The 18,271-nt window shown below is 36.6% G+C and overlaps 1 protein-coding gene across 2 annotated transcripts; it reads right to left on the bottom strand.

The window, feature by feature from the left end:
• Positions 1 to 1,148: 1,148 nt before the first annotated feature.
• LOC114480731 (SH3 domain-containing protein 19-like) lies at positions 1,149 to 15,602 on the bottom strand. 2 transcript variants are annotated; one of them, XM_028475136.1, is made up of 18 exons: positions 15,325 to 15,602; positions 12,383 to 12,419; positions 11,485 to 11,525; positions 11,159 to 11,210; positions 10,961 to 11,093; positions 10,034 to 10,214; positions 9,078 to 9,736; positions 8,543 to 8,918; positions 6,939 to 7,010; positions 5,914 to 6,040; positions 5,160 to 5,400; positions 4,878 to 5,054; positions 4,754 to 4,803; positions 4,182 to 4,408; positions 2,861 to 2,892; positions 2,624 to 2,792; positions 2,120 to 2,181; positions 1,149 to 1,733 (listed from the first exon to the last, which is right to left on the bottom strand). In XM_028475136.1, the coding sequence occupies exons 1-18, from the start codon at positions 15,395 to 15,397 to the stop codon at positions 1,623 to 1,625; spliced, it is 2,820 nt and encodes a 939-aa protein (XP_028330937.1). In that variant the 5' UTR covers positions 15,398 to 15,602; the 3' UTR covers positions 1,149 to 1,622. The 2 variants fall into 2 exon arrangements, with proteins under 2 accessions (XP_028330937.1, XP_028330938.1); XM_028475137.1 differs by having other exon boundaries at positions 5,914 to 6,010.
• Between the last annotated feature and the right edge of the window lie 2,669 nt (positions 15,603 to 18,271).

Here is an 18,271-nt window from a genome sequence, read left to right as displayed (position 1 = left end):
TATTCTCGTGCTTCCATATGGGTCAAAACAAAAAAACTGTTACTTTAGGTTGGTTTTTTTCTCACATCAATTGTACTTTTTTTTTTTAAGACAAAGATTTTCCTCCCAATTTTGACGTTCAAAACAATCATATTAACGTGTTTGCACATCAATGTGTAAAAAATTAGAAAAATCAACTAAATACTGTACAGATTCTAATGATTTTCTTCATTTGTACGGAACCTTTAATGTGAAGGTTCCAGACCTTTTTCAGGTCGTGAACCCCATTTTGATATTGCAAATTTTTCCCCCCCAGGTTTAGTTTTTGACGCTAGGACATTTTTCTACTGTTTTAATTGCACTAGATTTATATTTGAGAAAGTTTAAGTATAGAAAACAATTGATATTTATTGTGTACAATGGTTAATTTGAAAAAGTAAATTATTTAAACAATGTAAAAACAATTTTAATCAGTTAAGTTTTTGTTTTTTTAAAGCAGACATTTCAGGCGCCCCAAGGTTGAAAAACACTGCTTTAGCGACTTATTCTAACTATAATGTTTCATTTGACGGCTTCATGCTTTACTACATCACGCTGCTATAATGAATAAAACCTAAATCAAAACTGATAATAAAAAATATAATAAAAACAAAATAAGTAAAACTATAGATGAAAAAATATATAATGATTATAATTACTAAATTTAAAATAAATATGTAAAACAAAAAACCAAGACAAGTGAATCACCAGAAAATATGAGAATAAAGGCTGTGTTTTTCTTCGTCACATTGTATGTTTTAATTTTGTGATATTTCTTCCTGTAATTTGTGATGTATGCTTTGCACATCATTTTGTGTTTTTTTTTGTGCATCTTAGAGTCAATTTGTGTACTTTTCTTGTCATTTTTCTTTTTTCTTGTAATTGTGTCGTTTTTTTATGTCCTTTAGTGTGTTTTTTGTTTTATTTATCTTTTTCTGTGTATCTTGGAGTCAATTTGTGTACTTTTGTATATTGTGTGTGTGTTTTTTTTGTCATTTTATATATTTGTTTTATCCAACAGTGGAACAAAGGCACTGGTTAGTGTTTGACTCATAGGAAACCAAATGTCACCATGGTAACCATGTTTCTGATTATCTGAGAACCATCAGGAAGTGACTTCAAACACAGCGTCTTTTCATCTAAAAACGTCTTTAATCTGTAACAACTTTTGCATAAAACATTTCATCATTTGTTAAAGTTATTAGAGTTAAAAAACAAACAACACTTTCCAGCGTACGTCTAAAGTCAGCAGTGCATAAAGCCATCGTTAAAAGTCACACTAACAGGCTTTTATTTTGAAATGTAGACAAGTGAAATGTTGATTAAAAAGTGATTTTTTTAACCGTTGGATCTTTGATTTTTGGATGTTTCTCGCTGTGTTCTTACATTAATTGAACACTTTAAACTCTGATTTAATTTTGTGTTAAAAACTAATTAAGATTTCTGAAATAAATCATCAGGTGACGTGATGAATAATTAAAATAGGTTGAAGTTAACAATGATGTAAAATAAAAATACATTTGAATGTGAGTTAATGTGACAGAAACATCCAGCGGTTGGTACCAGTTTAACCAGTGAGCAGCTCACACCGGTCATTCTCAGTCTCAACAGAGCAGGGAAATGTAGTTTTTAGGCACGATTCCTCTCCTCCCGCCTACAACTCCCAGAACCCACTGCTCGTCTACAGGTTTCACCTCCGTGATGACGTCACCGACCTGCAGAGGGTGGCAGAGAGTTAATCTGTAATACAAACAATTCCAAAAATACACACTAAATTATTCTACGCAGCAAAAATATAAACCTAAGACATTATACGCTCACAAATAAACATTTATAAATATTAAATAATAACAAACACAAGTAAAATACAATTAAAAATACACACTAAGAAAAAATAGTAAAAAAATCCAATAAAACATTCAAAACCAATATACAAAGAAATCAATATGCTCTAAGATATACATCGAAGAAAATAAGAAACGCCTAAAACATAGACTAAATACTGAAAATATACACAGTAAAATATGTTCAAATACTTGAGAAATGATCAAAATAGAGCTTGTTGTAAAATACGTTTAAAGATATAAAGTTCTGCTCCAACCTTCAGCGTCAGCTCGTCGTCACTCTCCGCCCTGAAGTCGAAGCAAGCTTTGGCCGACAGCGCTGGAACGGAGACCAGAGAAAAAAAACAGTAAAAATGAAGGAAATAAGTCCAAAAACCAGTACAGAACCAGTTAGAAAGCAGTAAAAGTTCCTATGAAAAACCAGTATAAAACCAATAAAAGACCAGCCAGTGAAGAACCAGTTCAGAAACCAGTAAAAGATCATCACAGAAACCAGAAAAAAACCAGTAAGAAACTCGTAAATGATCAGCCAGTAAAAAAACTGGTGAGAAACCAGTAAAAAAAGAAGTCCAGAAAATCAGTTCAGAAACCAATTACAGTTAGAAACCAGTACAGAACCCAGTTAGAAACCAGCAGAAAAAGAATGAAAAACCAGTATAGAACCAGTTAGAAACCAGCGTTTTGGTTTCCCTGCCAGCGTGGGAACGTCTTACTTTGAAACCCAAAGTGATTAGAGTTTGAAAGCTTTTATTTTGGTAGACCTGTGCAGGGGGCGGTGAAGGAGGCGGGGTACAGTCCTTCTCTACCGTCCACCCTCCCCCTCCTCCACTGGGGGTCCACGTGCTCAGTGACCAGGATCAGAGACCCCCGCTGGAAGCCCACGTCCTCTACGCTCTGAGGATTGAAGTCAAACACAGCCACCGCCCACTCCTTCAAAATAAGAGCTGTGTTAGACACACTTAGACACTGAAACCAGTGAAACCACAGGATACACTCACCTCAGAGACTGGAGTCTGACTGGTCAGAGAGACTGAAGGGAAAATATTAATCATTATTATTTAAAACAAAACTATTAATAAAACTACAGATGAAACAAATGTATAATCACTAGTACAGTGCCTGTCAGAAGTATGTATTCATATAGTGGGAGGAGCTTAAATAGAGTTGTTAATTATGGCTAAATGAGTATGTGTTTGAAGGTTGGATGTACAAAGAAATGTACATACTCTGTAATCTGTAGTGTTATAAAGCGGTTTATTTGTGGGTGTGAGATTTACCTGGTTTAATTACATTTTTCTGTCATGTATGTTTTTTATAGTCATTATGTGTATTTTTGGTGCATTTCTGACATCATTTTGTGTATTTTTGTATAATTATTGTTTAGGTTTTTGTTTTATTTTACTCATTTAGTATATTATTATAAATACCTTTTGTGTGTGTTTCTGTAGCACCACACAAGTCATTTTGTGTTATATTTTTGTGTATTTCTGTTGTAGTTTTGTGTACGTTTTGTATAAATATTGTTAAAGGTTTTTTATTTTATTCATTTAGTATATTTTTATTATAAATACCATATGTGTGGGGTGTGTGTGTCTTTCTGTAGTGCCACACAAGCGCATTTGGCCTCTTGTGTGCACACGTGTGTGTGTGTGTGTGTGTGTGAGCCAAAGACAGACACAGAGATTCCTTGCTTTATAGATTATAAATACTAAATTTATTGTAAATGTGCAAAAAAAAAAAAAAAAAAAAAAAAGTCAAATGACTGATCAGAAAAATAATATGAGAAGGCTGTGTATGTTCTTATTGTCAATTATTTATTTATTATTTTCTATTTTTTTGTGTTTCTTTTAAGTAATTTTGTGTATTTTCTTCCTGTAACTTGTAATGTATGTTTTTGAAGTGTTTGTCTTATTTTGTGTGTTTTTCAAGTCCTTTGATGTGTTTATTGTTTCACTTTGTATCTTTTTCTCTGTTTTTGTGTATTTTGGACACAATTTGTGTAACTTTCTTGTAATTTTGTATGTTTTTTGTGTCCTTTTATATGTTTTCTTGCTTTATTTTGGTTTTTTCCTTCTGTATTTTGGAGTAAATTTGTGTACTTTTCGTGTCATTGTATGTGCTTTTTGTTTTATTTTGTAACTTTTTCTGTGTATTCTAAGGGTCAATTTGTGTGTTTTCTTGTAATCTTATGTATTGGTTTTGGGGCCTCACAAAATTATGGTCACGGGCCACATGCAGCCCCTGGACCACTGGTTGTCTATGTGTGATATTCAGATCTATATATTTTTGAAATAAATAAACAAACCTTTTGTGACTCACCAGTGTTTCCCGTAGACGTCAATTGTGTGGTTTCACCCTGTGATGGAGGGAGGGGCTCCACCACCTCGGTGAAGCTCAGCGGGAAAATACCTTCTCGGCCGTGGATTAAGCCCCGCCCCCAGTCGCGGTCGACCAACCCGAGGAGGGCGATGACATCACCGTTGGTGAAGGTGAGCTCGTCTTCCTCTTTCCCCTCAAAGTCGAACACGGCTACGCACCGAGGACAGCTGGAGGCCAAAAAAACACCAACAAAGAAGAACAAACGGTGTTTCCAGGGCAACAGACCTCAGGGGTGTTTTATCTTTTTGTGTGTTTTTTGTCTCATTTTGCATCTTATTCAGTGATTTTTGTGTGTTTTAGAGTTAATTTGTGTACTTTTCAGGTCCTTCTATGTTTTCTTGTCATTTTGTGTGTTTTTCATGTCCTTTTATGTTTCATTTTCTATCTTTTTCTGTGTTTTGTGTGTATTTTGGAGTCAATTTGTGTAGTTTTCCTGTTCATTTTGTATCTTTTTAGGGCCAGGGAAAAAAACAACAACAAATAAGAAACAAACTGTTTCCACGGCGACAGACCTTAGGGGCGGAGCTTCTGGAGGCTGTTTCTGCTCCATGGGAAGAATGGACTGTAAAGAGAATCATCATTACATCAGCTGCTGTTCATCATGTGTCCACTAGGGGGTGGAGTCAGAGTCAGTACCTGTTGGTCTGATTGGCTCAGCTCCTCCAGGGTTGGTTTTGATTGGCTCTCCCGATCGAGGGCGGGTTCTGGTTGGACGTCGAGGAGAGACTCTGATTGGTTGATTAATGTAATGGTGTCGTCTTCACCTGAGGGGGCGGGGCTACTGTCGTCCAAGACAATGAGAACTTCCTGTTTCTGAAACAGGAAAAAACATGTTTAAAAACACAAAAAACAAACACAAACCAACAGTAACTGGATGAAAGGATCAAATGATCAAAGGATGAAAGCAGCGGTTCGTACCATGTAGCCCCCGTACAGGGGGTGTCCCGGTTTGGGTCGCGGTGGTAACGGAGGACCAATCCTGGGGGTCCTCGGCGACTGCCTTGGTGACGCCTGATTGGATGCTGGGACAGAGCGGGTGGGGCCAGGTTTTGACAAAGGAGGACTTTGATTGGCCGAGCTGATAGTGGGAGCAGGCGGTCGGCCAGGGGCGGATTTGACTGGTGGAGGACGGAGTGGGAGGTGCTTCACGTTTGAAGATCTTAGAAAAAAAAAAGTCTCAGAATGAGACAGAAAACTAGTCCATACTCAACAACAGCACTCGTTTTAAGGTCTTTCTTCTGGTTTTGTGGCTCTAGACGTAATGCTGTAACGTATGGTGCCATTTTGTGTCTTTTTAAGGGGTTTTGTGTGTTATTTGGTTGAGGTTTTATGTCTTTTTGGTGTATGCATTAAATATTTTTGTGTAATTTTGTATTTCCGTGGGGTTTCTGCTGTAGTTTTGTGGCTGTTACGTGTCTTAAAGGATGTTTTTGTTCATTCCAGTTGTTATTTTGTACCATTTGATGCATTTTTTGTATTTTCCGTGTCGTTTTCTGTCATTTCATTGGTTCCATCAGCAACTTCTGCACTGACCTTTTTTTTTTTAAAACTTTATTCAGCATGTTTGGTACCATTTCAGGAAGTTTAAAAGCAGTAAACAGGAAGTCAGATAATGTGACTCCCGTCATTATTTCATGCTCAGATGATTTGAACACAGATGATTAATATTTACCGTTGAAGTCGGGGTCGATCAGAGCAGCTTTCCTTGGTCCCGTCGATGCTTCCAGCTGAACTTCTCCTGGAGGCCGGAGTCGGAGGTTTAACTGGGACTGAAGGACGAGCAGGAAGTTGGTTTAAAGCTGGAGGAAACACGAGGGCTTTAATTCAGGTTAAAAGTGGAAACCTCTTTAAAAAGATTAAAAATGACTTTATATTCATTCTGAATGAAAATGGTCATTCTAAATTCAACTTAAATCCAAAGTAATTGACTAGATTATTCGGATTTAAATTCCTAATGAAATAATTCCTGTGACGCGCTGGTGACGACATAATCCAAGATGGTCGCCTGAGGCAAGTGTTGGACTGGAGCAGAGACTATTTAATTCCAAATAATTAATTCTGAATTATTTGATTCTGAATTATTCAATTCCAAATTAATTTTGAATTATTTAATTAAGAATAATTAATTCAGTTATTAAATTCAGAATGATGAATTCCAAATGATTTAAGTCAGAGTTATTTAACATTGAATAAATAATTCTTTGAATTTTTTAATTCTGAATAATTAATTCTGAATTATTGAATTACAAATAATGAATTCCAAATTATCTAATCCAGAGTTATTTAATATTGAATAAATAATACTGATTTTTTTATTCTGAATAATAAATTCAGAATGATTAATTCAGAATAATTAATAACCATGTCGGAAATAAACTGAATAAATAAATAAATAAAAATGACCATGTCGGAAATAAACTGAATAAATAAAAAAAAATAAAAAAAATTAATATCAAATAATTCTGAATTTTTACATTCTGAATAATTCATTCTGAAAGATTAATTCAAAATAATTAATTCAAAATTATTTAATTCAGAATTATTTACATTCAAATGATTTAATTCTGAATGAATTGAATGAAAAGACAGGCTCAGGGATATCATCATCACACACAGAGCATCTATTCTCCTCTCACACAATCGCCGCACGCACACGCACACACACACACACAGAGAGTAATCTGATCCAACTCTCACCACTGGCTCTGTCTGGTGCGTTCAGGGACATCTCACTGTTCGGGACGTCTGGACGGCAACGGTCGACTTTTACTGTGACAATAATAATTTAAAAAAAGGTTATTTAAAAAAAAAAAATTTGAGAATTACATCCTTTCAAAATAAAAGTCTAATAAAGCAGGAAAATATTGTGTGGTTGTTAAGTTTTCATTCTGGTTGATACAGGAAAAAAGCAGCGCTCATCTGTCCCTGAACGCCTCCTGAAAACCATTTGAAACTCGAAGTTTATTTTGTTCAACCTTCATTGGAGTCATTGAACTCACCATCAAACACTCTGAACTGCCATTGAATGTCTCTTGAAAACACTCAAAGGAATGAGCAAATTCTCCAGTTATCCCAGTGACTGAGTGCCCTGAACGCCTTATGAAACACCATCATATAATATGTATAACGTGGTTCCCTGAATGCATCACTAAAGCTTGTTAAAATAGAAAAACTCAAAGTTTACAAAACATCTTTATTGTTGTGAACAAAGTGCTAAAAATTACAGATAATGGACTCCTTGAACAGTCACTGAACACCTCTTTCAAACCAATAAAAACTAAATGTAAATAAAGAAAAAAAAAAAAAGTTATTATAGAATTCTCTGAGTTACTAAAACAAGAAATGCCACTGACCAAGCGTCCTTGAATGCCTCATGATACATTCAATCAAACACTGGTTCCTGAACGCATCATCAAAACTCGTTAAAGACCAACAATCACAACTTTGAATGTGAACATTTTTCCTGTTTTGACTCAAAATTAAACAACAACCACTGAACCGTGAGTGTCCCTGAACGCCACATGAAGCTACGCTAGTTTAGTTTGTTTCTTTAGAAGCATTTTAGCAGATTTTTAGCACTTCATAAAAATGTGATGTAGTTATTGGTTGACATTTACTTTTAAGTCATGTTTAGTCAAATTTAAAAAAATTGTTGGCAGTTGACGGACACTTGGAACTGTCCTTGAACACAACTTGAAAGATGATTTTAACTAACAAATCAAAGTTGCAAAAAATTCCACAAAATTCCCACTGACTGTGGGAGCACCAGAATGCCTCAGTAATCAAGCACTGTTCCCTGAACGCATCACAATTAAAACTTGCTGAAAAAAAAACATCCCACATTTTAGAAATGTTACTGAACTTTCAAACAATTCAAAAACTAAATGTGAAAAAAAGAACTCTGAGCTGCAAAAAACAAGAAATCCCACTGAACCAGCATCCATGAATGCCTCACGACAAACATGAAGCATTAAATCAAACACTGGTACCTGAACGCATCACAATAAAATATTTTTGAAAAAAGCAACAACAAATAATCTAGAAATGTCATTGAACACCTCAATATTCTCCAATATCAAGCTTATCTGTCCCGAAAGCCATTGACTGAGTGTTCCTGAATGCCTCATCAAACACAACAGTCATTACACTCCTTGAGTGTTCCTTGAACGCATCATGATGACCGACAATCAAAATCTTTTGTCAAACCATTAAAAATGACAACTTTTGAAACAGTGTCCCTGAACGCCTCACAGAACACAGAACTGACATTGAACGCATCACAAAAGACAAACCAATCTCACCATGACGACTCTCTGGCTCTTCACTTCCTGTCATAGCTCCGTCCCCAACATCCATGCTGTGTCTCTGTAGCGGTGTCGGAGCCGTTGGTTTGTCTGTGGAGTCCTGGTTGGCGCCCCCTGTGATGGTCCGGGGAGCTGCTGACGGTCTGGGCGGAGCTTTGTGCGTAGTTGAAGCATCGCTGGGAGACGAGAGCGCTTTGTGGAGGACGGGTCTGGGAGCAGGGACGGGGGCGCTGGTCCTGGTCTGAGGTTTGGGCATCACAGCCGGTTTCTCTGTGGTTCTCCTCCTCGGGGGGGCGACACGGACCGGACCTGGGACTGAGGTGAGCTCAGAATCCTTTGAAGTTCCATCTGTAGAACATCCGTCAGACGAACGCTGGAGGAAAGAAAAGAAAGATAATTATCAGCAAATAAAAACATTTATGACAAGCCCCGCCCCTTCAACCTTTGACCCTGCTCAGCTAGCATCACCACATGCTAGGCTACACTAAACATTGGGCTAATCATTAGTAAATCCAAGTCTGAATTAACAAACCTCAGAAGAAGTAGTTTCCCGTGCACTGATTGGCTCCGCCATCAAAGCTCCACCCCCCTCACAGATTTCACCACTCAACATCGTCCGTCCAAATGAGAAATGTTGCGGTTTTGGTGCGATGATGGGGGGGCGTGGTTTGTCTGGTTGCCTTTGGAGACAAGGTTGCGGCCGGGGTTCAGACGACTTCATCTCCTCCGCAGTGTCGTCCTCCTCGCTCTCTGATTGGCTAGGCTCCCTGTCGTCACCGTGGTAATCGGGGAAGCCCCAGTCGTCTGAGCCAAACGCGTCCAGCAGTTCCTGGAGGTACGACCCTCTGCTGGCCGCTCCGTCTACGACACGTCGCGCAGCTAACGTAGCAAAACCGTCCTCCCTCAGCTTCACCAGAGTCTGAACTTTGACCTCGCTGGTGATTGGCTTAGCTCTGAGGTCAGAGCGAGGGCGAGGGCGTGGTCTCGGACACTCTGATTGGTCAGTCTGTGCCGCTGAGTCAAAGGTCAAAGGTGAGCCGAGCAGGTCGCAGCTCTGATCGGTTGTGCCGAGGTGCGCCGTCGGGCCGGCTAAAGTGTCGCGTGCTGATTCACTGGGGATGGCGAGGTCGTCATGTGACCATGTCAGAGGGAGGGGCAGAGCCGGGCGGGGGGGTCGCAAGGGCCGCTGAGCTGAAAAAGGTAAAACATTTCTTTTTAAGAAATACTTATTTATACCTTTTAAATTTTCTACAATTTTTACAAAAACATTTTCTACAAAATTTTTTTTCAACAAAAAAAGCTACAAAAATAAATCTAACTCGTCACCAAAAAGCAAATAAGAAAAAGTCACTAACACTTAAAAAACACTTAAAAATTTAAAAACATTTACAGAAAAAAAACCTATTAAAAAAATTTCTTCCTGTCAAAAAAGGAAATTAAAAGAAAATGTGACGAGAAAATAAATTCTGAATGTGGGCGTGGTCTCACTCTGCGACTCGGAGCATTCAAAGGACGATTCCGTGTCCGTCTGCGTGGCGATGGTTGTCGTAGAAACCGGACGTGAAGTGAGAGAGGAGGATGACGATGGAGATGATGATGACGATGGGGCTGGAGGGGGGCGGAGCTCCTGAGATTTCTCTCGGATCACCTGGTCATAGGAAGGAGGCGGCTGAGGAGGAGAAACAGGAAACCGTCAGAAAACTGGAAAACTGAAGCTGGTTCAGACGACACAGTTTACATACTGTGAGTATTTAAACTGGTTTAAATGTTAGTTACATCACTAAAAGTCAGACACTTCTGATCCAGATCTGTTTTGATCTAAAAGCTGCTTCAGAAGAAATTAAACGCAATATAAAGATAATATAAACATAAACATGTAAACGTAACGTAATGTCAACGTCAAATAACGTAACATCAGGGCCACATAATGTAACAAATTAGACGTAACGCAAAGGAGACAGAAAGTAAAGTAGACTGAACATAAACTGCAACATGACATTAAATTTAAATAAATGCAGAGTAAATATATCAATATAAGTAAACATAATGTAAATGTATGCAATATAAAGTAAATGTAATGTAACGTAATGTCAACAGAACGCAAAATAACAATGTAACATGAAATAAATAAAATGTAAAATTTACGTAACGTAAATTTAACCTAATCTAAATGTAAGAAACTTAAACTAAACGCAACATAAACTAAACGTAACAAACTAAAATAAATGTAACAAAAACCTAATAACATAGACTAAAAGTCATGTAAAGTAAATGTAACAAAATAACAAACTAAACGCAACATAAATCTAAACATAACATATACTAAATGTAAAGTAGCGTAAAGTTGAAGTAACAAAGGCTACAAACATAATTTTCAGGTAAAGTAAATGTAGAGCATAGCAATCATAATCTCACCTGGACGAATGGGGGAATGGAGGAACCCCAGACCTGAGCGGGGGGCGGAGGAGGAGGAGGACAACCTCCAGAACCCGGAAACCAGGACGTCGCAGCTAACGGCTCCGCTGACACGACGGTGATCTGAGGACGTCTGTTCAGAAAAACAACAGGAATGACGTCAACGAGCAGAGAAGAAGAAACTATAGGTTTGTTTACCTCCGCTCTGGTTCTCTGCTCGGCTCCGACAGCGGCGTCGACCTGTTGGAAGCTAACGACACGGCAAGTAAATACTGATGCTAATGCTAACAGACGTTTAAACCTGCACCTAAAACCTGATGGAGAAGGAATGGAAATGCTAAAATATAATGGAGATTCTAACAATATCATTAAAAGATCATATAAATAAAAAAAAAATAATATTAAAAATAATGGAAATAAAGGCATATTCAATAAAAAAAAAAACCTTAAAAAAACATTTCAAATACAGTGAAAATATACCAATAAATACAGTTTAATTATGTAATAAACTTTTCTTCACTCACTCCTCTTGATAGCAGCTCTGATGGACGACAGCGGCCCCTGGCTGAACACAAACACAGAAACACCATTAAAAAACTCCACGTCAGCGCTTTTCTCCTCCTAATCAAAGTCAGACACACACACACACACACACACACACACACACACACACACACACACACACACACACACACACACACACACACACACACACACACACACACACACACACACACACACACACACACACACACACACACACACACACACACACACTTTAAACCCGGTGACTTCGTCAGCTGGTTGCCATGCCAACCAGACAACAGCCCAAATACCTAAAGGCATGTGTCAGTGCGGGTGGAAATGTAGCGTCTGTTCAACAGCAAACAGGCTGCTGATGCTGATGCTAATGCTAACAGTCAGCTGAAAAATAGCAGGAAAAACAAAGCTGCTGCTCAACATTGATTGAAGTTAAAGCTGCTGCGTGATACAGGTTAATGCTAATGCTAACAGCTAGGACATTAAGCCAGTTTTAAATGAGCTTATTCATACTAAACATAGTGAATGAAGAAAGGCTTTTCATACACTGAAAGATAAATAGAATCTAACGCTGACCATCATTCATTCAAAAACGGAAAACATGCTGCTCTAAATCAGCTTTAAGGAAACTTAAGCTTGACAAACAAAACGCTAATGCTAACAGCATGACTGATGACTAATGCCAAGCGTAAATTCTACTGCTACCTGTAAACCAATGCTAATGCTAACAGTACTTCTGACAACTAAAATCAAGACTAAATTCTACTGCTAACTGAAAACCAACGCTAATGCTAACCATCAGCTTTGATAAGCAGCAGTAAAGCCGCAGCTCACTCAAGACCTCAAAGCTAATGCTAATGTGATAATGCTAATGACGCTCACCTGAGTCGATGCTCCGGCTTCCGTCTGTTGGGTTGCTCTGGAAACGGGAACAGGAAGACGAAAAAAGATCATTGGCTGACACAAAGAAATATAACTAAAATAAAAAGGTGAGAGTTTTATTTTGAAAGTAAACTGTAATCTGACACTTGTTGGTTTAGACGCAGAGGATTTTTAAGAAATAAAAAAAAAAGAAGAAGATGGAGTTCGTCTCCTGGACGTTCTGTTGATTAGAAAAGAGCTGAACAGTGCTGAGCTGTTCCTTCTCTCTCTACCTCGTCAAAAACACTCAAACTTTTCCTTTTTCCTCTTGATAGCCCCGCCCCCATGCTCACTGCCCTTCTCTGTGATTGGCAGAGCCAGCAACTCAAGTCCTCACTAAACCTCTGCAGCAGCGATGATGTCAGTTTAATCATTTCCAGATGTTGGACCATGATGCACACGCAGCAAAATGAGTCTGAACAGGTGGTGTAAAGCTTCCACTGGTCATCATGTTATCCTGGGACTGGTTTCTGACTCCTAGTACAAGTTGGTGTTACGGTTCGGTTGGCGATCATGTTATCTTATGACTGAAATCGGACACATTGATTGAACCCTCGTACCAGTTGGTGTTCTGGTTCGACAGGTAATCAGGTTATCTTGTGACTGGTTTCCAACATAAAATTATCAATGTTACAGTTCAACTGGTGAACATGTTATCTCGTGACTGGTTTTTGACAAACAAGGTATATAATTTGATGTTAGGGATTGACTGGTCATCATGTCACCTTGAGGCTGTTTTTTTTGACAGAATTAACGTGTTTACAAGTTGGTGTTAGGGTTTGACTGGTGATCATGTCATCTTGTGACTATATTCTGACACATGAAATGCATGATGTAACATTTCTACTAGTGATCATGTCATCTTGTGACTAAATTCTGGCAGCACCAGTAAATGTTACGGTTATGATAATCATGTTATCTAGTGACTGTTTTTTGACAAACTTAAGTATAAAGTTGGTGTTAGGGTTTGACTGGTAATCAGGTTATGTTGTGACTGGTTTATGACAAACTTAAAGTGTATAGAAGTTGGTGTTAGGTATTGACTGGTCATCATGTTATCTAGTGACTGTTTTTTGACAAACAAGTGTGTACAAGTTGGTGTCACGGTTTGACTGGTGATCCTGTCATCTTGTGACTGGTTTTTCAAAAACGTGTGTAAAGTTGGTGTAACGGTTTAACTGGTATTCATGTTATCTAGTGACAATATTTTGACACCAGTAGTTGCTATGGTTCCAGTTTGTAAATCTCAAGTTTTAAAAACACACTGATGACGAACACACACACACACACAACGTCAGCCAATCACAGCACTCGGATATGAAAACAAACCAATGGTTGTGCCTCAGGGCATTCTGGGTAATCACACACTCCCCCTGAAACGCTCAGTATTTCCACAGACTGAGGCAGAAACCTTGTGTCAACACGAATGAACTTTGACCCACATGTTGAGACACGTGATCTAAGGTTTTAGATCAAACACGGAAAACATTCCTCACACTGTTTGAGAGATAGTTGTGTGCTCAGAAATACACAAAAACAACAACAATTCAAACGGACCAACACAGAAACCATTAAAACCCCAAAGAGGCTGAAAACATCAACAAAAACAAACCATTAAAAAACAAAAGACAACTACTAAAAACACATTAAAAAAAGCAAAAAAAAAAAAGAAAAAAACAAACTGTGTAGAGTCTGAAAACGACAACAAACACATGTAAAAAGGACAAAATAGCAACAAAACACAAATCCACTAGAGGCACAAAAAAAAAACTAAACAACAACAAAAAAACCCAACATAAAACAGTAAAAAAATAAAACAAAACTTAAAAACAGGAAAATACAAAAATGTGCACTTTGAGAGGGTGAAAACCACCACAAAAAGAAGCCGAAACACAAAGATACACAATAAAGTGACTGGATCATCTAAAAAACACACAAAACTACAAAAACATAAAGGTGAAAGAGTAACAGTCGTAAGTACGACAACTTGTGTTTTTTTCACAAACTGCGACTGGAATCTACGACACAATAGTGAAAAAAATCGAAAACTTGAAGAAAACAGTGTTTAGGACTAAAACTATGATTATTGACTGTTACGGGTCTTTTTTTCTTCACACACTGAACATGTGTTGGTGTTATGGTTTGATATGTGATTATTTTAATCTTGTGACTATTTTCTGACACATTAAGCATTCGCACAAGTAGGTGTTACAGTTCAACTTGTAATCATGTCATCTTGTGACTGTTTTTTGACAAACTTAACATGTGTACAAGTTGGCGTTATGGTTTGATTGGTGATCATGTTATCTCGTGACTATTTTCGGACATATTGAGCCTCGCGCGACTAAGTGTTACAATTCGATCAGTAATAATTTTTTTTTATCTTGTGATTGGTTTTTGACGAATTTAATGTGAACAAGTTGGTGTAACGGTTTGACTGGTGATCATGTTATCTCGTGAAAAAGATCCAAAACTAGAAGAAAACACTATTACGAACTAAAACTATTCTCAGACTGAGTTGATCGCCCCCTGGTGGTGGGAAGATAATACTGCTGAGTCATGACAGTAAAAATAATATTAATAATAAAAAATAAAAACCTCTTCTACCTTAATGAAATAAAATTGTAATAAAGTTAGAACATCTCTGAAGACAAAACAAAGTCTAAAACTAAGATAACGTTGTGCAATTTAATTTAGTTCGGTTAAACGCCAGTGTGTGGGTTTGTGGTGCAGTTAAACCTTTAAAAACTAATAATTAACTTTAATGACAGGTGGGGCACGTGCAGGACTGCGGTGTTTTGGTATGTTTGCCACGAGACCGCCTCGGTTCTGAACGATTTCCAGCGGGTGTTAATGAATTTATTATTAATTAATTCATTAATTCATTAATGAACTAGTCTGACCTCCGGAGCTGCTGCGGGGCCGTCGGCTGTCCCTCATCCTCTCCTCCTCTTCTTCAGGCCGAGCCTCGGCCATGGCGTCCCGTCCCCGTCCGCAGTGTTCCGTCCCAGTAACGAGCTGCGCCACAGCCGCGTGAGAGAGCTGCAAACCCCGCAAAGTGAGCCGAACAAACCCCGCAGAGACCAGTGCGGGACGGCGTCCGCACAGCGGTCGCTTCTGAGTCTGCGGGAAAACTCCACCACGTCCGGTTTGTCTTCGGCACTTTCCTCCCCTACGGCCCTGTGACGTCATCAGAGGGAGGGAGTGGGGCGGTCACAATGTTTAAAAACAACAAAAGCACATTTTGACACAAATTAGGGCCGAAAAAATGTCGCAGAAAGTTACATAAAACACTACACAAATTCATAAAAACTCATTATTAAACTGTTTTTTTTATTATTTTAATTTATTGACAAAATATATACAGAAAAGTACAGAAATGTTCAGGATAAAAGACAGTTACATATATTAGAAAAAAAACAAACAAACAAAGCAACAACAAATAACTATAAAGTAAAAAGGGCTCGAGGATGAATAAAGCATAGATAATATATATTTGTTTTGGTCGCTTTACCTTTTAGATAAGATATTAAAACAGCTTAAAAACAATAATATTTGGTCGTTGCAAATTTTATACAGTGAATATGAATTAAGAGAAAGCTGATTACAAATATTTATTCTGAGATTTATCTCTCACTTATCAACAAACCAAAACAGTACATGTTGAATACTCAATTTAAATGAGGAATCAACTTTGGAATTAAAAAGTATTTGTGTGTGTGTGTGTGTGTGTGTGTGTGTGTATGTGTGTGTGTGTGTGTGTGTGTGTGTGTGTGTGTGTGTGTAAGTACATTCCAAAAATATGTGAGATATTGTTTCATTAATAATACCATAGAAAGAGCAAAGTGTGTGAATATTTATTGTATATTTTATAAAATCGGTCTATTTTAAAACTGGGTAACTTGACTACGGTGTGACAGTTAAAGGGGCAACAAAAACAAAGAATAAATTAAGATGCAAAAATGTCACACAAAGTGAAACAAAAAATGTTCTTTAAAACTCTTTAGATTTATTTGATTTTATCATATAACCTTTATTTAAACAGGTTAATAATCCAGTGGGACAACAAGAGGCGTCATATCCAAGAGAAACCGGTTTTGAACAAATACATAAATTATTGAAAACATTTAACATTGAAAATTTACAGACAAGTGCAAACAAAGTTTTTACATGAATGAAGTTCTACAAATATAATTAAAACTCTCACACCACAAAGAACAAAAAAAAAAACATGTGGAGAAAAAAACAAAAGCATTTCAAGGAACACAAGGTACTAAAAAACTATAATATATAAAATGGCAAAAGTGTGGAACGAAACCCCCCCCCCCCCCCCCCCCCCAAAAAAAAAATAAATAAAAATAAATAAAAAATAAATAACATATGTCAAATTCTATAAAACAAATACAAAACAGCTTAAAATCTGTATAAATGCCAATAACCTCAAAATGTTGAATGAGTGCCACAAATGAATAAAAATCACCAATAAACAACATAAATAAATAAAAAGTAAAACCTGCTCTAGTGTCCCAATGTGTTACAAAATCCTTTAAACAATTTCAACGCTTTCCTTTCAAAACTTACACATTACATAAAAACAAGGACTATATTTGACACAAATAAAGTTCTAAAAACATAATAAATGTCCTCAAAACTTCTCAATATGTAAAAAAAATGTTGTACATTCATTAAAATATTATATTTTACACAACTGTGAAAAATTTAAAGAAATATGACAAATATAAAACTATTGAAATGCTAAATTTTATATTAAATGGTTTAAATAACCTAAACTACAAAAAAATCCACACAACTTATTACACAAATATCTTTCGAATGACACAAAATGTTAGAAATAATTGAAAACAAGTGGGAAATAAACAACCACAGACAAACTATTACACATAAAGTGTGAGAAACATGTTAAACGTTAAAAAGTAGGAATGAACTAATGTTCCAAAAGAAACAGAAAAAAACAGGAACACAAATGACCTAAAGTTGTTCAGAGAATGCTCAAAAAATCTTAAATAATATATAACAACACAACAACAACACGTTTGCTGTGCGTATGTGTGTGAAGATCAACTACATCAACTCTAAATGTTCCAGAAAAAGATCGATTGCAGTTCTAATACTCTGTCACTAGAGGGCAGCATTATTTTACTCAGCACTGATTAAAGATGATAAATATTTACTGCATTGATAAATATAAAGTTAAAATAATGTCTCACCCCCCGAAAAACAAAACAAAAAACCGAACAAACAAAACAAGAGCCATTTTGTTGAAATTTTGATTTAATTAAGATACGACTTTATCTTATAAAATGACGTCTTTTATCTCAAAATATTATAAATTCAGTGTTGACATATTATTATGACTTTAATCTCATAAAATTACGAATTTATTAAGATACAAGTTTATTCTCATTTATCCTGGAAATAATATGTATTTAATCTCAAAATATTACAACTTCAATCTTGAAATATTATGACTATTCTCATAAAATTACATTTTTATTCTAAAAAAAAATTCAACTTTGTTCTCAAAATGATGCAATATATTATTGAAATACATCTCATAAAATTACGATTTTATTAAGATACAACTTTACTCGCATAAAATTACAACTTTGTTCTTGAAATATTATTACTTTAATCTGGAACTATTACAACTTTAATCTCATAAAATTACGCTTTTATTAAAATACAACTTGATTCTCATATTACAACTTGATTCTCGAAATATTATCACTTCTATCTTGAAATATTACAATTTTGCCCTCATAAAATTCCGATTTCAGTAAGATACAACTTTATTCTCATAAAATTACGATTTTATTAAGATATAACTTT

Source organism: Gouania willdenowi, chromosome 18 (assembly GCF_900634775.1).
Source record: "Gouania willdenowi chromosome 18, fGouWil2.1, whole genome shotgun sequence".
In the NCBI taxonomy this organism is placed as follows: domain Eukaryota; kingdom Metazoa; phylum Chordata; class Actinopteri; order Blenniiformes; family Gobiesocidae; genus Gouania; species Gouania willdenowi.
The sequence above is the reverse complement of the archived record's forward strand: the minus strand, read 5'-3'. Positions and strand labels throughout refer to the sequence as shown.

What these genes read in the sequence shown, in the direction of transcription:
- LOC114480731 (XM_028475136.1), bottom strand. Translation starts at nt 15,397, where the DNA reads ATGGCCGAGGCTCGGCCTGAAGAAGAGGAGGAGAGGATGAGGGACAGC. An exon ending in GACGTCTACGGGAAACACTG is followed by an intron (nt 2,893 to 4,181) that starts GTGAGTCACAAA and finishes TTTTCCCTTCAG; the next exon opens with TCTCTCTGACCAGTCAGACT. An exon ending in CTTCACCGCCCCCTGCACAG is followed by an intron (nt 2,182 to 2,623) that starts GTCTACCAAAAT and finishes TCTCCGTTCCAG; the next exon opens with CGCTGTCGGCCAAAGCTTGC.